The sequence below is a fragment of the Eretmochelys imbricata genome, chromosome 4 (genome assembly GCF_965152235.1).
Source record: "Eretmochelys imbricata isolate rEreImb1 chromosome 4, rEreImb1.hap1, whole genome shotgun sequence".
NCBI lineage: Eukaryota > Metazoa > Chordata > Testudines > Cheloniidae > Eretmochelys > Eretmochelys imbricata.
In genome coordinates this window covers 84,056,081-84,080,011 of record NC_135575.1, presented here as the reverse complement: position 1 = coordinate 84,080,011, position 23,931 = coordinate 84,056,081, and the positions used below count along the sequence as shown (strand labels likewise).

Here is a 23,931-nt window from a genome sequence, read left to right as displayed (position 1 = left end):
TTATACACATATAAACATTTTAATTAGGTGTATATATGTATCAGATATCCTTATTTGCCCCTCAACATAGCAGTTAAGTAGTATGGGGGTTACAGCAGACATGGGTAATCAATCAATGAATTAAGACCATCTTACTGTTTGTGAGTTAACTACAAAGAGACTACTTCTTCTCATCCCAAAGCATCTTTACAGATTTGGGGAGCAGTACCGTATCACTGTTCATTCCTGTCCATGGCTTGTTCCTCCTTTAAGCCCAGCCAGATCATGTCTTTTTGTGTACAGAGTCCCACCATTCAGTCAGTGGTCGGCCTCTAGGTCTGACTGACCTTTGTTGAATTTTCATTATTTTCTTTGGCATCCTATCATCTGTTTGTTTTCTACAGTGTCCCCACCATTGTAATCTTTTTCACTGCAGCCAATCCTGTGCTGTGATTTCACATCCTACTCTGGTTCTAACTTCTTCATTTGTCTTCAAATCATTTCACATTTTACCTGCCATCTTTCGAAAAGCTCTCATCTCTACCACCTCCAACCTTCTGATGTCTGTTTCAGTCCATACAATAATACGGTTAGTACACTGGTTTGATAAATTTTCACTTTGGTATCAAACAAAGGATTTTATCAGTCCATAATTTCATCAATTCCTGAACAGTACTTGTAGCTAAAGCACATCTCCATTTAACCTCATCCTTGATGGAACTATCAGCACTGATCAAGCTTCCTAGATACTCATAAGATTTTACTTGTTCTACAACTTCACTGCTGCTGCATTTCAACACTTTTCCAAGATACAACCACTTTGTCCTCTTGCCATTTATTGTAAATCTAAGTTGACTGCACCAATCGTGTATGTGAAATCGTGTACGTGTTCGTCTACATCAAATCGTGGACGTCAACGAATGGCTACACAGGTGGTGTCGGAGAGAAGGCTTTGGATTCTTTGACCATGGGATGGTGTTCCAAGAAGGAGGAGTGCTAGGCAGAGCTGGGTTCCACCTAACAAAGAGAGGGAAGAGCACCTTCCCAAGCAGGCTGGCTAATCTAGTGAGGATATGTAGGAGGTTGGACTTGATGATCATGATGGTCCATTTTGGCCTTAAAGTCTATGAGTGTAAGTTATACAAGGAATGTATTTGGGATAGTATTTCTTGAAATTATAATAGTGAAATATTTGTTCAGAATGACATATTGTAATTATTTGCTGAGCTGACTTTGGCTTGTAGATGCAGTGGTCCAACCTGCCTCATTCTTGTGCAGTGTCAGCAGCATTGTGTTTCCCTACTCTTCCATACCAAGGAACAAATTAGCAATTTTTGTCACTTGTGTTTAAAATATTCTATATAGATCCAAAGTACACTACAAAAACACTGTCATGTAATAAAACATAAGCCTGTCTTGTGAATATGCCTTTCTTATGTGTACAATAAAATGGCTTTACAGTGTTGATTATTCACAAGTATTATGCAGCTTTTAATCCTTCATCTTGATTAACTATTTATTGTGCATTATTAGCTATACATAAGGCTAAGATTTTGTCAATTTTTAGTAAAAGTCATGGGCAGGATGTGGGCAATAAACAATATATCACGGAAGCCTGAGCCCCTCGGTATGGGGCTAAAGTCATGGAGATCACATAAAATCACAGAATCCATGGCCTCCCTGACCAACTCGAAGCCTTAGTTCCTCATGAGCAGCCCTTCTGGCACCAGAATGCACACATTGTCACAATGTATTAAGTACTGAATACTCACCATATTAGATACTCTGAGCTCCTGAAACCTACAGTGTAGTCTGCTAATCTGTGGGTTTTATAAACAAACAACTATCAGCAGCAATTCCTACCTGCACGTGTTTTTTGATGTACGTTTGGCATATCTCACACCATGTAATATGTTGCATGTGCTTGCTTCCTTTGTCTTGGGCCTGTGTCTATATCGTTTTGTGCTTCCAGATAGCGGTGGCTGTGCTCGCAAACGTGCTGCAATGTCTGTCACATTAACAGCTGTGAAGAGAGTCCAAAGTTCTCCAAACCTATTGGCTGCAGGTATAACTAACCAGTGGGATACCACCCTTGAATGGCTTTGTGTAACATTATAGGTTTCTGTAGAATTAGTCTGCCAGGAGGGTAATGAAAATGGCTACTCCACTGGCAAGGTCTGATTTATATAGTTTTATGATGCTGAAATCTCTGAACATATTTTGTTTCTGAAGATGTAATCTTACTTTTCCTCTGGCTATATGTAGTGGACATTGAAGGATAGGTGAAACCTCCTGGGAAATTTTGAAAAGCTATTTTAATTAAAAAAAAAATTAAATCTTACCTCTGTGGTAAGTATTTTGGGTATTTTCCCTTTCTTCGCACCAGCCGCCTCTTAGTCCCTATTTTGTTAATAGGAGAACTTGCATGAAAACTGGGGTTTGTTTCTTAAAATCTCAGCGACTTCTTGATTATCACTACACAAAGGTTTCCCCCCTCCCCCGCTCTCCTGCGGGTAATAGCTCACCTTACCTGATCACTCTCGTTACAGTGTGTATGGTAACACCCATTGTTTCATGTTCTCTGTGTACATAAATCTCCCCACTGTATTTTCCACTGAATGCATCCGATGAAGTGAGCTGTAGCTCACGAAAGCTTATGCTCAAATAAATTTGTTAGTCTCTAAGGTGCCACAAGTACTCCTTTTCTTTTTGCGGATACAGACTAACACGGCTGCTACTCTAAAATTCTGTTAAAGTTATAATTCTCTGGTCCTGATGTTTCAACCAGTTTGAGACTATTGTGCTATCACAAATGGAAGATTATAATTTCAGTTGTGAAATAAGCAATAGGAGCCAAATTAACTTTCATAAAACAAAAATCCTATTTTCAAGAAAATGTTTCTAGAAATTTAAAAACAGAATAAAAACACAGAAAATATGCAATAGAGGCAAAACTATTTCTTAATTAGAGGACTATACTGACAGCTAGTTTAAGGAAGTAAAACTTGAATGCATATCTGTTGGCCATATTCAAGGTGACTTAAATCATAGTATAAATTACATGCTAGGTGTAAATAGGGCAGAAAACCTATGTGATTACCTTACACCAATTTGGCATTCACTGGCTGTGCCAAACAAGTGTAATACACAAAGGCAGAAGAGTGAAGGAATGAGAGGTCTAAAACGAACCTTCAGCCAGACCACCATTTTATTTACTCCAGTGTTTCATTGTATCCTTGTGGTCATTCAACTAGAAAAAATCCTCAAAAACCTTGAGGGTAGAACTGTAAACATTCTTCACAGAATGAGTGCAAAATTTCTCACAACACCTAGGAGTTTATCATAAGATATACTGATGTTTTCAACAGATTTTCAAAGGAAGTAACTTCCACACTTTGTCACCAAAATGATACTACTATAGCAATTACAATATATCTCATCCTGAATGCATATTAGCACATTCAGTTGAAGCGCGTCCATCTGCACAGCTCTGGTTAAAGGGCTGTCAGAAAGTGTAAACCTCTCTATTTAGAGATAAAATTTCACTCCTGGCTGAAACTTGCTATGCCAACTGTCAGCCTGCCAGCTTTTCTGGAGTGTTTAAAATGTACAAAAGACAAAGAACAGTCATTTTAGAACATTTCTACAATTCAGATGCACAAACAGCTTTTGGTATTTTTAATGTTATGTTTATAGATGTTCTAAATTGTGGACTAGCTCAAAAAATAAATATGAAATAGGAAAAGTTTATTTTTGAAAATTTCACAAGAAGTCCAGATGTGAACATCTAATCCACAAGGACAAGAATCTAGTTGAAATGAGTGGGACTACTTTAAAATAAGATGGTACTCAGTGTGAATAAGGGTAGCAGAATTTGGCTTTTAGTAGGTTATTTTGTGTGTAACCATTATAGACTTCATAAAATGCATATTATTGGCCTGATATTCCAAAACACCTCTTGCAAAGTCAGTATGGTTTATCATGTAAGCCTGCAAACTGAGACTTTTAAAAGGTCTTGTTTACTGTATTTAATAGTCCATAAAGGTAGTGATGGTCCACGGTGCCAATCCTTATTTAGATCATTTTGGTTAGTGGATTATTAACCTAGTGGATTGGATTGTTGCACATGAAGAATCCGTATGAATTTTTGCCAAAGGAAAAAGAATTCCATACATGTGCATAACTTTTTCCAAATTAGTCCACCTTTAGATCATCTAATAATCACACACCCAAACATACCCCATGCCAATATACTGTTTACATGGACAGAATTTCTGTCTTTTTCTTTGCCAAACACTCTATAGACATCCTGCAGATTCCCACATTCTGGCACCATCCAAAAATCTCACATCACCCAAGTATGGCCCCCTTGTTTTTGAATGAAGCCTCTCCATACCCTCTCAAAGTAGTGTCATTTCTCCTGGTATCTAGATTTAAGAAGACAATAAATTATAGAGTTTACTGAAAAACCAGGCAACAATATTGTTTGTTTTGTTCCTTGTCTGATGTAGCAGTGATTTAAATAACCACAATGTAGTAATTGTCACAGCACAATGTAATCCTTGATAAAATGTAATTTTGTTGAGCAATAAACATTGGGCATTTACAGTGCAATATTCCGAGGTGTATATATAGGTAACAGAGGGCAAGTTGTGAGTATGTAATTTCAATAAAACAGTACCTATTATATCGATCTTTTCCAACTGTGCAACATCAGAGAAAATTTATTAGAAACATAGTTTTTTCTGTATAGTGTAAACATGCTCTTCTGAGACTATAACAATTACTGTTGAGCTTCCTTAAATTAGATTAATTTCTACACATAGAATTACATCAACTCCTTTAAAACGGTTGATGAAATTATCTTTAATTCAACACAAAGAAGACTCAGTGGTGATGCATTTTGAAAATATTCTTGCATACTGAAGCATAGGCAATTAAAGTTGTGAGGAAAAAAAGAATGATGATAGATATAGAGATAGATAGATAGATATAGAGAGAGAGAGCTTAAAATCAATTTCTCTATGACAAGGTTAGTTTAACTGTGGTGGAGGCTCACTGAGTGTGTGACCTCATGGCTAAATTCTCTTGGTAGCAGCAGCTGCTGCAGACTTTAAAAAGCACCATCGCTATTATCCTTGAGTTTCCATTAGATTCTCTCAGATTCCTTTATTTAATTAGCCCAGTACTCAGAATGATTCAATATTGTTAGGATCGGTGGTTTTGATTATTAAGAAAATGACTTCATTTGGTAAGACAATATGGATCAAATTCTGACCAAGTTACACTATGCACCCCTAGTGACATCGCTGGGCCAGCGTGGGTATAAATGGGTACAGAATTTGACACCATATACACAGAACAATAACAGACACATCCATCAAAACATCACCCAACCTACTACAATTTGATCAAAATTGCTGTCTTTTTTAAAAAATATATGTTCTTATCAAAGTATACTGTGAGCCTAGTCCTACAATCCTTGCATATCTTAAAATCTCCCCAAAATCAATATGAGGTCTGAGTGTGCAAGGAATGTAGAACCAGATCCAGTGTCACAAGCAGCATACTGTTCCATCACCAGAAACGCTGACAGAATTGCCTACAGTATTTTAATTTCCTGCACACACTAACTTGGCTATTTCTTTTTTAGGACCTGATTCTCAGTCTCCAGATTCAGGTAAATAAAACATGATTTTTTTATGCATAAGTCTACTGGTATTGTACATGTATGAATTATAGCAATCTTCCATTTATATAGCATTATGCATTTAAATGGATCCCAGTGGACCTTACAAACTTTACTGATTTTTGCAAACTATCTCAGGTGAAACCTGTGACTGAGATCCTCCAGCAGACAACCACCAGTCCAAAGTGACATCAGGGCTTCCAGGACAATTTTGTCCAACAGTTAGTTAGATATCATATATGCCATACAATCTGTTTTGTTCCTGTTTCTATGGGATGCGTAATACAGAATGCTTACTAGTAAGTTCAGTAAGTGCGGCCACCTCTAGACTGAAATGCAGCAATGTTTTAACAATGCATCACAACAGATCAGGACAGAAAGTGATAAATGTCTTATCAAACTGAAATTATAGGGGAGGAATACAGGGAGGAATTTAGCTAGAATACTGAGTCTAACACCTACTCTTAAAGAAAGTGCTACTGAATCTTCAATAATTACAAGTGATTAAAACCTCAAGTTTATGTCTCATGCAAAAGATAGCATTTCCAGCAGCACAGTAGTGTAATACAGTAGTATTGGCTAAAAACTGACTTAGATAGAAGGATACAACCTACTGATTCGCCATCATGCATTCCAATGGCACTGAAGATTTCTTTTGAAGTCTCCCGTGCAAATACAGAGAATACATATCCCAATCATTACCCTGAGAACCCTGCTTGCATATTGTATTCCTTTTCCCCACCCTCATCTTATCTTCCAGGCTATAAGATATTCAGGTCAGGAATGTGTCTTCATTTATATTTGGACAATAACTAGACTATGAGGAACAGAACTCTGAGAATAGAGGGTTCTTCAGTCTAAAAAGACAAAGGTATAACAACAGGATCCAATGACTGGAAGTTGGAAGACAGATTCAGATTATTGGAACAATTGACCATCACTGGAACTCTTTAAATATAGATGAGATGCTTTTCTAAAAAGGTATTCTAGTTCAACCAAAGCTATTGTACTTGAAGCAAGAATGAATGAAAGTCCTGAGTTATGCAGGAGGTCAGACTAGATGGTCACAATGGTCCCTTCTGGCCTTAAAATCTATGTGTCTATGAATCCATGAATATTTGTGGGAGCTATCAGAATATAAGTAAAATAATAACAATATTGATCTAGGCTGATCTAGCTGACAAAATCACAGCTTGAGAAGTTGTAGCTTCAGGCTTATCCATTTAACTCTCCTTTTGAGTATAGATTGTCAATAGTAGTAATTCTAGCTACTGACTAGAAAGTTGTCATTTCACCAGTTTGTTCAATAGGTAGATTTATTATGGTAACATGGATACATAGGGACTGTTTACCAAAAATATGTTTTGATTTTTTTCCTCACAAAAGCTTGGACATCTTACAATGATGGCAGTAGAGAGACATTGAATGGTGATGCTAGTAGTTCATCTCTTGCAGCAAAAGGCTTTAGAAGTGTCCGGCCAAATCTACAAGAAAAGAGGTCACCAACTCAGGTAAACCTTCACACACACAGTTTCATCCTTTGGTATTAAGTATAAGTGTTAGCTTATGAGTGCATTACATGCAGGTGTGAAGCCCTAGAGTGAATTATCCAGATGTGTTCTTGGTAACACCTGCACCTGTTATTACGTGTTGTATTATCTGTTTTTGCTGTACACATAAACATACACTATACATGACACAAGTCTGCTGATTCAGTAACACAACAAACTACTTTCAAAGAACAAGGCTGTAAGCAAATAAAAGTAGGCCAGGTTCAATCAAAAACCTTATATAATTGTATTCGGACTTCGAAGGGTATTGATTAATATTTTACACTTCAGAGAAATACTTTCTTTATGGAATAAATAATAATTGATTATAAAGTTGAATTAGATTAATTTAAGAATAACCAGAAGTACTGTTCTTCAGCTAACTTTGCTAAACTATATAACAATTATAGAAAATGCCATGAAACAATATGCCTTAATTCAGAAACATACTTATAATAGTATTTGCATTACTATTTTAATCCAAAAGTTTTAAAAGTGTGTGTGTGTGTAATATGTATGTTACTCATAAATAGTAGCTTGTCAGCTAAAATGGTATGTTGAGTACATTTTATGAACTATTTAAGTCTCTGTAAAATTTGCTGATAATTCTCAAACCGTAGTGTTGGTGCAAAATAGAATATATTTGATATTATGGACCCAGTTTGGATCACAATTCACTCTTTCCATTAACAAATGGAATCTGTGATTTCCTAGACATCAGAATATAATATTATCATCAGGTGCGATGCAGTACCTGATCCAGAGTCTTTCCATTGTATTGAATGGAGTTTGGATCAGGCCCTTGTTCTTTTGTTTAAAGTTAGGAGTCTAACTCAAGTTATTTCTCCTGCTAACATTTACTTTCTCTCTGTTTCTTCTTCAATGTTATTTTGCTGTGTGTGGATGCTTTTGGCAAATAAGGCACCCCTGCCACCTCCTAGAAAAGAAAGTTTTTGTAGATCTGGAATAACTAATCACATGAGGGATGAAATTACTTTTCAGTCAATAACGACCAAGCCAACTAAAAAACTCCCCTCAGATACTGTCTACTGTACTAACAAGGAGGCTATCCAGAGGACAATGTATTCTAAAAAATCTAACACAAGTGTATCCTATGCACAAAGAATCACTAAACCACTGCCCTCAGTCTCCAACACAAGCACAAAAGCAGTAGCTGGCATTAGAGCTACTCTTCATCAAGGCCACAGACAAGCATCTCAAAAACGCAGAGTTTCTACCTTGAAATTAACCCGGACACAAGACTCACTGAGTAATGTTCCTCGTAATACACAGCAGCAGCCCAAGTCTAATGAAGTGCCAACGTTTCCACAAAGGCCTGTCTCACCTACCTGTAACCCTGTGCCTGAGATACACACAGCATCTCTTTCCATTCAGATAGCTCCCCTCCTTGACAATAAAGCAGAGCCTGAAATCCAAGAACATCCACCTAGGCTTTTTCCAGAAAATCCACAGATGTCTCCAAAAGATGTGGGACAAAAGTCTACAGCTCCTTCTTCTGCACAGTCCACAGAATGCAATGTGGTATATTGAACTTTTCCATCTTTTGTTTTAGATCTTTCCTGAATCACTTAACACTTTTCTAGTTAGTATACTCACATTACCATGATTACAGCTTGTGTTTTCTGGGTAAAACTACCTGTTGCACTATTCAAAGTGGGGCTCCACTCTTGATTGGCCCTTAGGCACTCCCATAATAAATGTAATTAATAATTATATTAGAGGTGCACCTCCTAAGTGGTACTGCTTGCTGGGATCCTCCTTTTGAAAGGTAGTATGCTGCCACTAGTGCTGGAAGGAGGTGCTGGGAACTGGCTCCTGGTGCATCTTTGAAAAGATGTCACTAGGATTCCTATAAGTGCAGCTCTGCCAATGTTCTGGTATGACACCACTCCACCAAGTCGTCCTCCTCTGGGACCAGCTAGGGCTTCCAGCAATGCTGATTTTCTGTACTCACCAGCTCCTGGCAACCAAATTACAGCTGCCCTATGCACAAGAGATGGGTGGGAAGGGAAAGATTATTTGTGCCATCTGCCTCCTCTGTGCAGGACGAGACATGACATGGCCCTACATATTCTAAGTTGCGCATTTTCCGAATTGCTCTTTGTTTATTGAGGGTGAAATTCTCTCAAACCCACATGGATCCCAGCTCCAATTAGCATGCATGGGAGTTTCAAATGGCAAGAGCCAGGATATCACAGACGTAAGCACATTTTTGGATGCTAAAAATATAATAATATTGAGATTACTTTTGTAGATCTGAGAGTTTGGACTTTTTTTTTTTTAAGTACCTGGTCTAGTGAACCCAGTTTTAGGCTGTCTGGCACACATGAATCCATGTCATGTGCTACAAAACCCAGAAAGGAGATTCTTCTTTCTCTTCTTTTTTTGTTTAAAAAACAAGGGCATAAAACATTTCAGAGTTCTAGTAATCCTCTAAACCTCTTCTTCATTTTGGCAGAACATGGTTTATTAGGGACAAGAAGAGATCTTCCCCAATACCAAACATACAGTATTTTCATTGGACTTTAAATCAGTCAGAATAACTTGACATAACTATCTACAGTACACGATGTACAACGTATATGAGAGTAGATTTCCAATAAATAAAGGGTAACAAGGGAATGTACTCCATGCAATTTCGTTATATATCATTATGATTAGACAGAGGGTGTACTTATTACAGAGTGCACTTATTACTGGTTCATGGGTGAAAAACCTGCAGGTGGAATGTTATTGATTTTATGGCTAAATATCTCCTCCAACCAAACCCCACCCCAAATATTGTTAAAACAGATTATTATGACTTATGCTGGTTGAATTAGATATATTTCAGCTATACCTGCTATCCACTAGTGAAACCCATTTCAACATTCACAGTGGAAACCATTAAAAACTGTAGATGCACCTCAGTTAAAACCCATGATCCAGACATCACTGAATAAAGAATAGTCCAGATCCCAATAATGCCAAGACCCATCTGTGTTAAAAGATTAATTCTCTGTATAGATAAACTTGTGAGGTTTCTAGAAGAAACAAAGGAAATCAACCTTGCACACTATGGACCACATTCATCACTGGTGTAAATCCACTAAAGTCAACAGAGTTACTCCAGGGATTAAAATGGCCCCATATCTTGCATGCTTGAAGCTCCCAGACAACTCTGTCCTTTTCATCCGTCACAACAATACTACTCTTTGACATTGTCATTTTTTCAGAACTTCGTATTTAACCAGATCTTTGCTTCTGGAAGCACCAAACACCTACACGAGCTGTAGGAGATTTTAAAATAAAAGTTGTATGCAGAATACAGCTCTGTGACATTAAAATAGCAACATTTGAAAACCCTTCTCCTGAGTAGACCCAGCCAAAACAGTGCATGAGGTATAGGACTGATGGGCTCCTGTGGGCTCTCTTGGGCAGAAGTAGTGATCTAACAGATATCATAAACTGCCCTACCAGCCTATGTGAGATTTTGGGGACCTTTGAGAAGAACACATTGTTCTATCCTGGGGAAAGTGTAATTCACCACTCAGATGAGGACTAGGTACACCAGAGAAGTTGTTTTTTTAGTTTTCGAGGGTTTTCTCATGTGTCTACGTTAAGAGACTTAATTAAAGCTTAATATAATCCTCAGCAGGGACTGTTCCGGGAATGCTATGAAACAAAGTCTGTGAGCCATCACAGATGCAGAAGAGTCTACAAGAACAAGCTAGGTGTAGTACAAGTCTTTCATAATACATAGTACAGTATTGTCCTTTAACAAATAATAATAATAATTAATGATCAAATAGTAAGACCTACAGGATTTAGAATTCCCCATCCCAGTAATTGGTCATCTTCACGCCTGGGACACAGGCAGTTTTTCAGCAAGGCAGAATGACCATTTTTTCAGCATAGAATCACTGCCTCCTCACAGTAATGAAAAAAGTGAGGTGTGAATGCCAACATTTTTCTGTTCCATGATTCAGGTCAAAACTGTTGTTTTTTTCAGGATTTGCTGGCATTTGGTAATTTGCCACACAAGTTCTAAAAATATGATTTTCTTTGCTGCCACATCCATGTGGGTATGAGGGAATTGCAGGCAATGTTAGATGCTTGGCTTTGAATGCATCACTCTCACTGTTCTTTTTAGGTAACCTATATGCCTACGATTTTGGTGGCTATGTGAATATGGACTGGATTGTTGGAGGGATATTAGCTTTCTTAAATTGAAGCATTAGGCTTCAACTTTGCCTCTTGGACTGAATGCGGTTAGGCTAGAAAGTGTTTGCTCTTAATGAGTAATAGATATTAATTAGTACATTGAGTCACCAATACTTCGCTGCTGCAGCTACTGCTGATACCTTATTGCTGATACGTCTAACAGTGTCAGGCTCTGACTTAGTGATTTTTATCCAAGTGAGTAAGTACAGTTTAGGTGACACCAAAAATGAAGAAACAAGTCAGGGACAATAAAGGAAACTGAGCCAGAGCTTTTACCAGCATGTGATATAGCTAAACCTTAGAACTGTAAGAGACAGGAAGGTGTTGAAAACTTTTATCAATTTTATAATCTATATCCAAAAATACCCTCACACAGTGGAATATGCATCAGTGTGGACCATATGAATTATGCCCCTGTACATTTTTCTTCTCACTGTTATGTCGTAGTTGCTCCCACTGTTAAATATCTGATGCATCATATGTATTCATTTAGGTAAATTGAAGAGTCTCGCCTAAACTCGGCATGCTCTTCAGACAATTAAAAAACATATTACACTAGATAGTCTGTACCCAAGTAATCCATAATAACGTTTGTCCAAAATATAATCACAATTACCCATAATAACTCACCTGCTAAGCACAGTCAGAAAAGATGGACTTTGCAGCATGTCTGAAATTTTAGAAATTGTTCTGGGATTGTTGTTATACATGATGGGCTGACAAAGAATATCAGCATAAAAAGCAGTATTCTTTTATATTGGTTTGATAATTCTACCTTCTTCCTTTTCTGCCTTTTCCTTGCTTCAGTGTGTAACGAGCATGGTCACATACTTACTCCTTCTGAGATTTTTATTAGATTAATACAGTGGTTCTTTAACTTATTTGATCAGGCCCCTCTTCTTCTTTGTGTCTATCGTGTTTATGCACCTCCAAGCATAGCCCCAGTGTGGCCAGCAGCACCACAGAAGTAAGGGAGGCAATGTGAAAGTGACATTTGTCAATATCACTTTTCACAGAGGACTTAGCGTCCCATTGCCACCCTTACTTCTGCGCTACTGCTGCCACCCTGGGGCTGACAGCTAGAGCCCCGCCACCTCCGGGCTGCCTTTCAGTGAGGAGTGGAGGGGTGAGGTGGGAGGAGAGCCCAGGCTGCCTCCAGGTGACAGGACTCCAGCTGTCAGCCCTGGGGCGGCAGGACTCCAGCTGTCCTCTTGCTCCCCACCTCCCAGGTGTGCATGGCCCTTCTGCACGAGCCCCAGCCACTCAGGACGGACAGTCAGAGTTCTTTATTTAAAAAAAACAACAACCCACATAGCTTTTGGGATACCCACCCGATTGTTTGAGAACTGGTGGACTAATAAATTAATTAATTCCAAAGTCAGAAGGGACCACTTGATCATCTTGTCTGACCTCCTGTATAATACAGGCCATAGAACTTACCCACAATAATTCCTAGCGCAGATCTTTTAGAAAAACATCCAATATTGATTTTAAAATTGTCAGTAATGGAGAATCCTCCCCAACCCATGGATTGTGTTATGCCTTTCCCTGTCAGATTTAAGAGCCCATTACTAAATATTTGTTCCACATGTATATACTTACAGACTGTAATCAAGTCACCCCTTAACCGTTTCTTTGTTAAGCTAAATAGATATAGCTATAAGACATGTTTTCTAATCTTTTAATCATTCTTGTGGCTCTTCTATGACCCCTCTCCAATTCATCAAAATCCTTCTTGAACTGTGGGCACCAGAACTGAACACAGTATTCCAGCAGCTCTCGCACCAGAGCCAAAGTACAGAGGTCAAATAACCTCTCTGTCCTGCTCAACATTCCCCTGTCTGTGCCTGCAAGGATTTCATTAGCTCTTTTGGCCACAGTATCACATTGGGAGATTTTGTTCCAGCTGATTATCCACCATGATCCACAATTCTATTTCAGAGTTACTGTTTCCCTGGATAGAGTCCCCCATTCCTGTAATTATGGCTTACATTGTTCTTAGATAAATACATTTACATGTAGCCATATTAAAACACATAATGTTTGCTTGCAACCAGTTTACCAAGTAATCCAGATTACTCTCTACAGTGACCTGTGCTCTTCATTATTTATCACTCCCCCAATTTGTGGGTCTGTAGTTGGACTCCGTAAGCTGTGTGAGTTTCACCAGCTGTATATATGGTACTGCTGTAGAACTGAGGCAAAAGCCAATGTGAGAGATAATGTAGATCAGTCCCACTTCAGGATATGTTTTGGGAGGCAAGCTGACTTGGATTGCTATGGGAAATTGATGTTAAAAATATACTTATAAAACAATCTATTGGTAAAATCTTGACTCCATTGAAGTCAGTAACAAAACTCCAATTGACTTCAGTGGGGCTAGGATCTCACCCTATGCCTTTTACAACCAGATCCTACGGTGTTATTTTTCAGAGTAGTAGCCGTGTTAGTCTGTATCTGCAAAAAGAAAAGGAGGACTTGTGGCACCTTAGAGAGTAACAAATTTGGAGTAAATAAATTTGTTAGTCTCTAAGGTGCCACAAGTCCTCCTTTTCTTTTTATGGTGTTGTCACAAGCAAATGTCTGAGAGAGACAAAAACCCCATGCATATGCAGTGCAGCGACATCACTTTAAAAGTTCGATAGACTTGCGGGTTCTACAGGATTTTGAACCATAAAATGCACAAATTCCTTCATACATAGCTCATAGGTGCCATCTTGAAATGGCTTCACACTGGATTAAGTCCACCTGACATGTTTTTGGAGCTTTTTGTGAGCACTTTTTGTGAGCACTAGCAATGTTCTACCATGAGGGAACACATCCTGTATAGCATTGCAAAATTCTACAGTTAGTCTTGTGCATGTGAAGGAGAGTAAAGTGGAGGTGGGCATGGGACTGGGGTAGTCAATATTTCCTAAGTGATGCCAAATGAGAGAGGTAGTGTAGACTAAGTACTGAATACATGTGATGCCACATATGGAAAAGTATGATTGAGTGTAAATAAGAGACAGCCCCATGTTGTCCAAGAATGATGCACAACAGCTTTGCTGTAAGCCAGAATATGTCAAAGTTTTCTTGTTATGTCTGAACTTTTATTCACACTTCATTTCAAGACTCATTTGCTAGAATTTAAGAGCAAGCAGAAATGTGGTATGACTCACTGAATGACATTTTATAAACACACCTCCTCAGAGAAAGGTTAAACCCCTCAAAAATATATAGCATATAACAAGCAAAGCATTCCAGGGGGCGTAGTAGTGTTTTTTACATTCCTTACTGCCTTCGTCTGGTAGAATATTTTGAAAGATACTGCTGCTCCATAGGATACTGACAAAAAATCTAAGGGGAAAAGCTGTTTAATCCATTTTAATAGGGAACTCAGAATTTCTGAAGACCTGACCTTTGTAGAGAAAGTACGTTACTTATGTCCAACTGTTTACAGGCTAACAGAGAGCAGCAGAGGGAGACAGAAAAAGAGGGTTTATGGTTAAGCATTGAGAGACATTGCTCCAGATTGACAAAGTGTTATGCGTCTCTCACCTGTGAATGTGAAAAGTATATCCTTGAAGTCCTCAGTTTGTGCCTCAGTCCCTCATTGTTCTATAACTGGTTCAGAAGACTTAAGTGCATAGAGTATGATCTTCAAAAACAAGTTGTCTTATTTGTTTGAATCACACTGAGATCTAATCCCAATGTATAGCTGCATGCTTAGTACCAGTATCCTGGTAGAATAAAAACTCTTGTGCCCTTTTTTTTCTGGTGAAAACATTTCAAAGCATTATGTAAGTAGGAAAATGAACTTGGAATTCCTAAAAATGTTGCTATATAGTTTCAGAAAATGGAGACATTAATATTTGTTAACCACTGACAATGTAGCAAGCACTGTACAAGACAAGATAGACAGACAGACGGACACTATAAGCCTGTAATCTCTTTCGGACAGGGACTGAGCAAAAAACAAAGGTAGATTTATAGTATTTTATTCTCACAGTGTGAAGCTGAACAAATAATTTTATTAAGCCCTGTGGACTGCTCTGTCTCAACTCAGTTGCTTCCACTAACTCTACTAGTTCCCTGTTCCAGCAGCGTCCTATCAATAACAGTGACTCCAGGGAACATGGGTCTTCTGACTCCAGTTCCACTGATAATGATACAACTTCCCTATTTTACAAACATTTTAATAAAAACATTAAAAACAAATAATTGAGGCCCAGATCCCCATCCCAAGTCCCTTTGGCTAGAGGTTACTAGCACAGAGCCAAGTTGAAGTCTTGTCTTTACCCCCCGACTCTGCTGGTTACATAGTCTTGAAGACAATTTGGTCTCCTCAACAGGCTACACACCAGGAGTTACTTATCTATGAGACTAGCAAACCAGCTCTCTGTGCAGTTTCCTGCCTCACTTTGAGGTTGGCCTACAGATGGTTGTCTGACTCTCCATTCTTTGACGATCTCTCTATCTCTGCAAGCTTTCTCTGGATGTTGTCTACTGGCTCATAGTGCCTCCTGTTCTTTCAGATCACTTTTCCCTCTTGGGTAGTCACCTTGTATTACCTGCGTACCACTGCACCCTTTAGTTCACTCCTTCTAGTGTCTGTAATGGCTGGACCCTCACGAGAATAACTGTTTCCAGGGTCAGTAGGTCCTTGGTTGACCTGTTGTACTCTAGTGCCTGCTTTCTCTGATTGGTGGCCATCTCCTTTCAGCGCTATCTCCGGCCTTCTGGCTGCAAAGGGTTTCCCCACGTGGGTAGCAAGGTTTTTGTCATTCATCCCACCAGTGCCTGCCTTGGACTGTTTTGGCATCCCTGTGATGGCGTTTTCCTCTTTGCCAAAAATGCTAACACAGCGTCTGAGCCAGCCTTGTGTTACAGTCTCTTGGAGGTTTCCACAGCTGAATCCACCTTACCATTACTCTGTGCTGGGGAGGGAGGTATGGTCAAACTTCCATTTTCTGTGCAAATTCCTTGAAATTGGTGTCTGTTGTTGGGGAATACAGTGTCTGCGATGCCATGTCTAGCAAACTGGACTTTCAGTTTGCCAATCACTGACTTGTTTCTTGTATCAGGCAGGACATCCACCTCCCAAAAATTTGATTAGTTGCCCACTGTAATCAGGTATTGTTTTTCACTGAAGGTAAATAAGTCTGCTCCAACCTTTCCCATGCTTGGGGTAGGTCACATGATAAGTGGCTTTCTGCTGGTGTATCACAGGAACAGACTTGTGTATTCATTACCAGCCTGTAAACACACACTTCAACCCTTATAAGACAGCTGTCAGTGCCCAAGTGAAGGCATGTCTTTTTTGCATGACATCCTTACATAATGAGGTGAGGACAACTGCTCTCTGTCCCTGGGAAATGATTCTGTCCTGCACACTCAGCTCATCTTTAATTTGAAAATATAGTCCTGCTCCTACTGGTACTTGGCTTTTGTCTTCTGGCCACCCTTCTGATATTGCTCTCTTGACAGTCTGTAGTTGGATGTCCTTTTCCATAGGCTCTTGGATTTCCATCAGCTTTCTTGTTGAAACTGGGAGATAGTGCACTATGTTAATGGTTTAAAAGTCCTGATCACCTTCCTCCAAGTCACTGATGCTGGGTGTATGTGCCTTGCTGAGGGTGTCAGCTAACAGCAGTAATCATCCTGGACAATATCTGATCTCTACCCAGTAGCACTGGAGATGTAGCAACATGTGCTGCAATCTCTTTGGAGCACAAAGATGGGGCTTTTCCATGATTTTCTCTAGGGGTTTGTGGTCTGATTGCACTGAATGGCTGTAGGTGTATGGATGGAATTGCTCCTCTCAAAATACCATAGCCAGAAACTCTTTTTCTAGTTGTGTATACCCCTGTTTGGTCTCTGATGGGGCTCTGCTGGCATAAGTGACCAGCTGCACCTGCAGAAGAACTGCATCCACTCCTTTCTCTGATGCCTCACAGTGGAGTGTCAGTCACTCTGCTGGCTGGTGGTGCTTCAGGACAGGGGCATCCCTTATCATTTATTTCAGCATGTCAGATGCTTGTTTGTTGAGGACTTTCCTGGCACCATTCAGCATCCTGCCTTGTGAGCTGTTTTGGATTCTGCTACTACAGCCAGGTGTGGACAGAATTTGGACAGAAAATTTATCATTCCTCTGAAGCGTTGAACCCCTTCCACATCCACTAATGCTGGCATGTCTTTGGCTGCCTTGATCTTGTTGGGATCTGCTTTCAGTCGTCTGCTGTGAGTAGATGTCCATTATATGTCACCTTGCACTATTTGAGTTGCATTTTTTCCTGGTTGAGTTTTGTGTTCTTGCCTCTGCATCTCTCTAGAAAAGCTTGTAGTTTTGTCTCACGGTCCTGTTCAGCTTTTGTATCATTGCTTCCTTCACCTACAATGAGGTTATCATCTGCAGTTATTTTCAGACCAGGCAGTCCTTCCAGAACTTGGGTGAGTCTTCTTTGGAACATGTCTAGTCCTGGGCTTATGCCCATTGGTATGCACAACTATCTGTAGGGACCAAATGGTGTTTGCAGAGGTTGTCAACAGGCTGGACTCTTCCCGGGCTTATCTGCCAAAACCTGCTCCTCACATCACAAAGTAAAGATCCATACTTTGGAAAGTTCTGGCAAGATGTCATCAATTGTGGGCAGTGGATCTTTTCAGTGCCTGGTTCAGTTGGCTTTGGGTCTATGCAAATGTGTAATTTGCTTGATGACTTCTTTACCACCTGCTTACCCAGGGAGTATTGGCCTCTACAGGTGTTACAATACCCCTGCTCTGCAGACTTTTGAGCTCCTTGCACACTGGATTATGCAAGGAGTATATGCACTCGGGTATCCACTCGGGCTCTACTGTGAGGTCTACTTCCAGTTGCAGCTGTCCTTTGAGGCAACTGTCACCTTTGAAAACGTCCCCATGTGCTTTTAAAATTGTCTCAATTTGTCCATGGGACTCCCTTTTTTTGCTTCTTGTACTGCAACAATAAAATTCTGACACTGCACACTGATCCGATCCATGGCCTGTATGGCTGTATTCCCCAAGAGTGGTCTGTGGTATTTACCATCCAGCACTACAAACTTCAGGGTATCATCTGTTATTTGCGGGATAGTTACTATGAAGCCACATTTTCCTGTGGACTGCATTATGTTCATTGTACGTTATTAAATCGCACCAGCTCTTTGTAATGGGTGTGTTTGAGTCCAGTTCACCCCCAAGGAATCACATTGCAAAAAGCCCCACTATCCAGCTAAAATAACACCGTTATTTTCCCTGTTAACATTGTTGCATGCATGAAGGATAGTTTTGTCTCTTGTTGCTTTCCTGTGCCAGCAGCCTTGAACCTGTTATGCTCTCAGACGCAAGGAGAGAGTCATGATGTCATCACTGCTGTCTGCTGTGCCATCTCCCTCTTGTAGACGTCTGCATTTTTTGAGCCCTTCCTTTGCTTTTACTCACACCACTGAAATGGTTCAACTTGCCACATTCCTTGCAATGCTCTCCTAGTGCAGGGCACATCTTGTTTGCCTGCTCACCCTGTCTCCCACAGTCAATGCATCTCACTATGTGTGTGGAAGCCTGGGCACATGCTCTCCTTTGCTGTATGTACTTCTGGGGATGTATGTACTTCTGGGGATGCTGTGTCTCCCAGTGCTTTCATCCTTCCTCTTGAGGCTTTCGCTGCATGTCCCATGTCTAAGCAATCTATCTAATGTGAGATTGCCTTCCTGGAGCAGCTCTGAAGTTTGAGCCAGTCGTGAACTTCAGAGTGCAACAGTCTTCTCTGCCTTGGTCCCCAATAAGGTGAAATGACAATTTTACTTTCCTGCCCTTGTTGTCATCCTGCATGGCCAGCTCTCTGTACAGCACAAAGTCCTCCTTCCACTAGGTCCATCCCTGGTCTGTTTTGTATCTGCAAATTCTGGGGCTTGTGGGGGCTTCAGACCTAGTTTTATGGCTCACGCAGCCACCTGCTGCCCTTCAGCAAACTCACAGTTCAACTGCTGCCACCATATTTCATTCGTAAAGAGTGAAGCTAAATGCAGATTAAGTTGAATGCATGAAACTTTATTAAACCTTGTACACTATTCTGTCCATATGGCCGAGTTGCTTCCATCATAGCATCCAGTGTTCCCCGTTCCATGGGTGTCCCTTCAGTAACAGTTCCTCCAGGAAACATGGGCTTTCAGACTCCAGTTCCACTGATCTTGATACGGATAAGAAGCTCAGGGGAGAGAACAACTATCATGACTTTATTATTATTTATCATTGTTAATTATAAAATATTATTAGTACTAATTTTTTACTCTTTCCTTGTGGGCCTCATGGAGGAAGTGAATCTTTAGGATGGATCAGAGGAAAGGAAGGTTACCTTGACAGAGCAGAATTGGGAGGCAATTCCACAGCGGGTGTGGTGTGGAAGGGAGCATGGAGACAGCTAATGAAAAAGCAGAGTAACGACGTCAGGGCTGGCATCCTTAGCATAGCACTGGAGGCAAGGATGAAATTTTACTGTAGTTTATTTGTTCAGGAAAGCATATCTTAAACTGGTATTATAATTTCGGATAGAATATACTTTTTAAACCATATATGCAGCTAAGTTAACAAGGCATAATGAGATCAAATGCTGTGGCCAACACCATACGATAAGCCATTGACTCAGCTAGAATTATGATCTAGACTCCCAGTTGGTTGCTCTTGCTAATAAACTATATAGCCACAGATGCCAGAGCACATAATTGCTTAACTGATATTTTAGTATATTTATTTGGGTCCTTGTCATTGCAGTAGTGTTATTGGTAACTATGAAATGCAGACTTGGTTAACGTTGTTGCTGCCTGTAAAGCTTATGATTAAATACCATCTGTCTCTCTCCTGGAAAGGGCGTTAGATGATGACTATAGCATTTTGTGAATTTCTATGTTGCAGCACAGGGAAGTATAATTTTCAGTTTTATATTGATCTACATTGATTTACATTTTTGTAGACATATTTGATAACAAGGCTAGACAGCCAGAAAATGTTTGGTGCTAACCAAAGGCAAAGGGCAAATAGAGTGAAGGTGAAATATTAGCTTAAGCAGTGCTACTTCCCCAAAGGCCCTTGTTCTGCTTTGTTACTGGGCAAGCAAAGGAGTGCTATACCCACAAGTAAAAGAAGAAAATAAAAGGATCTCAAACTTAGTATTTTGGGAGGGTTGGGGGGAGTCAGCAAGGTGAATCTGTGCACGGACAAAGGTATGAATATGTGCGTGTGTACACAAGTATCTATAAGGGTATGTGAATATACATGTCCAGGGAGGGGTATAAGGGTACATGTGCACATGGAGGGCATGTGGGGAGTGCATGTATGCCAACAGTTTGCATATATATGTGTGCATATGCATGGAGGTGTGGAGGCTGTAGTTCAGGTGTGTGCATATGAATGGATGTGTTCATAAAATATGTGTGTGCACATCCATGCATAGTTTCTATCTTTCTGGGAGCCACTTTCCTGTGTCTTCGTTGTATATGTGATTACCCTTTTCTTTTCATTGTTAGGCCCCATCAGGCCCCCCTTTGTGAAGTGCAGAGACACAGCAGGTTTACAACCTGAGGGCCCTCACCACAATGTAACATGAACATGGGTTAGGCAAATTCATGCTGGAAATAACATGTACATTTTTAACGGTAGGCATAATTAGCCATTGGGACAACCTAGGGTGGATATCTCATCACTTCAAGTCTTTAAATCAAAATCCTGTATATCTATGATACTTATCTGGCCCCATCACCATAGTATCTGACCACTTCATAGTCCTTAATATATTTCTCCTCACAGCACCCTGGTGAGTTAGGGAAGTGCGTCTGTCCCTATTTTACTGAGGCGCAACAAGAATAAGTGACTTGCCCAAGATCACACAGGAAGTCTCTGGTCAAGAAAGGAGCTGAGCCCAGGTTTTCTGAGGCCCACCCACTTCACCGTCCTTCCTCTTGTAAAAAAAATTGTCTTCTAAAAGATAAGCTAGAGCTTATCCAGAAGTTATGGGCTTGATGCAGAAACTATTGGGCGAAATTCTATGGCCTCTGTTCTGTAGGAAGTCAAATTAGATGATCATAGTGGTTCCTTCTGGCCTTAAAATCTGTGACTCTATGGCTCAAAAATAAATAAATGCTTACTTAGCTTTTTAAAAGATATATTTTTTAAAAGAGTTTTATTTCCCTGCAGGTATTTTGTTTAATTTTTAACTCAGCAAAGCAAATGATAAGGAGAAGGGAGGAGAGGGATGGAGGCAAGTGATAGTTCATCTGCTTTTGAGCAGCTTTCGTAAAAGGGCCATACATCCTGTGAGCTTGTAAAGCCCTGGCAAAGACAGCTAGCGGCCTTCAGAGCTCTAAAACTTGGCTTATCACAGGCACAAAGCACCAGTGCTCAAAGTTCAGTATTAGCTGTTTGTGGGATTGATGCTATTTGATGCAAGCCAAAGAGCTACCTACGGGCCACTTCGGGGACAAAAATCAGATGCTGGATGAAGCTCGTTTTCAGGGCTGAAATAAGGCAAATGTAGAGACCCAAAGCCTAAACTATTTCTTCCGTGTTTAGTTTTCTTTTATTTGGTCTGCATTTTCCCTATTCATTTGGAAAACCTGATAAAACACCACAGTTCAAGAAGTGTACATCTAACTTCTCAGCTACATTATTCCTCAGAACATGTGCATCTAGAAGAGAGTTCCAAAGAAGCAACAGGCTGAAATTCCTGTAATTCTCACCATCTGAACAATTTAATCGTATATGGCATCATGCATAGAAAGCATTACAAATCCTTTTGTATGAGAGAGATGAAGGGAAGCTAGAGAGTGACACAAAGAATGTGGCACAATGGAGGAGAGTGTTTCATTCATTGAGACTCCTGGAAGTGAAGACTCGCAAGAAATTGAATTAGAATTCCATGCTAAACTACTGGCTTCAGTTCAGTTCAGCTAGCCCAGAAGGAGGCTTGATGACTAAACTGGGACTTTAGGATGATACAATGACTGCAGAGAAGATTTAACATTTTAAAAGTTTTCTTCAGCATCATGTCTTAACAGGCTGACAAAGCACATGCTATGTATAATAGAGCTAGTCAGAAAATGAGTATCTTTCCTATGGAAAATTACAATTATTTGGCAAAAAATTGAAAATGGAAATATTTTGCTTTGGAAATGCTGCTGCAGTGATTTATGAGAGCTGTGGTTTGAGTGCTTCATGCTCCCAATCTCCACTGTAGGCTGGTAAATGGTAACACTATATTTCTCCTGATGCACCATAGTCTCCCCCTTTTGGAGAAGGAAGGTGGTGCAATGTTTGGAGTCCCTGGCCATGGTGCAGCATGGGAGATGTAGTCAGCTGAACTGTTAACTCTCATGAGGCACTGCAGCATTAATTCCAAATCAAAATAGTTCAGGTTTTGGACAGATTTTTTCATTACAAAAATCAATGGAAATCAAACAAAAAATCCATTTGGTTAAAGACCTAATTTTCTGTTGAAAACCAGTTTTAACAGAAAATTTTCTATCAGTCCTAAGGTATACATTTTCCACTGGGTATCAGGATCACACAAGCAATATTTCACTATTATTGCAATAACTGGCAGTTTTACACAGCTCTGACTGCTGCTCCTGAATATGATTAGATGTTTGTGTGGAGAACGATCCCTTCAAAAGCATGCATGACATTAATAATTCCTAGTAATTCCTAGCTTTTGTGTAGTGCTTGTAATGAGTAGATCTCCAACCGCTTCATAATCAGTAATTTTTAAGAATTCCAATTACAGTAAAATAGATTAAAATAACTGTTTTATTACAATGAAACCGCCAATCAGATTTTGCTTTTTAAAATGCATTTAATTGCAGATGGCAACACTTACCTTGACGTTTACCAGTAATTCTGCAAAAAATCATTCAAATATAATGTCTCTCCAAAGTTTTCAAAATTGGATGCCTAAAATCATATTTAGATCCCTAAATAACTTGACTTGATTTTCAGAGGTGCTTAACACGCAATTCTCATTTAGTTTAGGTATCTAAATATGGATTTAGGAGCATATCTTTCAGCAGTCAAGTTTTAAAATGTTGGCCTCAGCTTTCAACAATTAAAAATAAGAGGTATTTTTACCCATTTGTAAGAGTAGGGGTGTAACTTTATTTTTGTGTACTATCCTGTGTTACAAATTAACAGAATGAGTTCATTTATTTATCTTTGAATCTTCTCATTTGTCTCTTGACTGTTGAAGCAAGGCCAGCAATTTGGTGTCATTATTAAACTTGCACCATACAAAAAACCTCATTGTGAAATACCAGGTGACTGTCTTCAAAGAGCATACTGTAGTTAACATCTGCCTATTTTATATTAATTATAGAAATGCTATCGATTTCATGCCTGACATTTTGCTACATATTACTCTTATATCGAAGATGATCTGCTGTAGCCATTTAGAGTGAGCACATGAAAGCAAAAGTAAAAAACACTTTATTTGGGACTTTTAATGGG

General features: G+C 39.6%; 1 protein-coding gene across 5 annotated transcripts in view; it reads left to right on the top strand.

Annotated features, from left to right (window-relative positions):
- The first annotated feature begins 1,947 nt into the window (after positions 1 to 1,947).
- SORBS2 (sorbin and SH3 domain containing 2) overlaps positions 1,948 to 23,931 on the top strand; it is a 122,323-nt gene continuing 100,339 nt past the window's right edge. For 3 of the 5 annotated variants that reach the window (XM_077814548.1, XM_077814542.1, XM_077814547.1), the window contains exons 1-3: positions 1,984 to 2,044; positions 5,633 to 5,659; positions 7,055 to 7,179. In XM_077814548.1, the coding sequence (XP_077670674.1) occupies positions 1,984 to 2,044; positions 5,633 to 5,659; positions 7,055 to 7,179 (213 nt within the window). Of the gene's footprint in view, positions 2,045 to 5,632; positions 5,660 to 7,054; positions 7,180 to 23,931 lie in introns of all 5 variants that reach the window. The other 2 variants (XM_077814546.1, XM_077814543.1) reach the window with 2 other exon arrangements.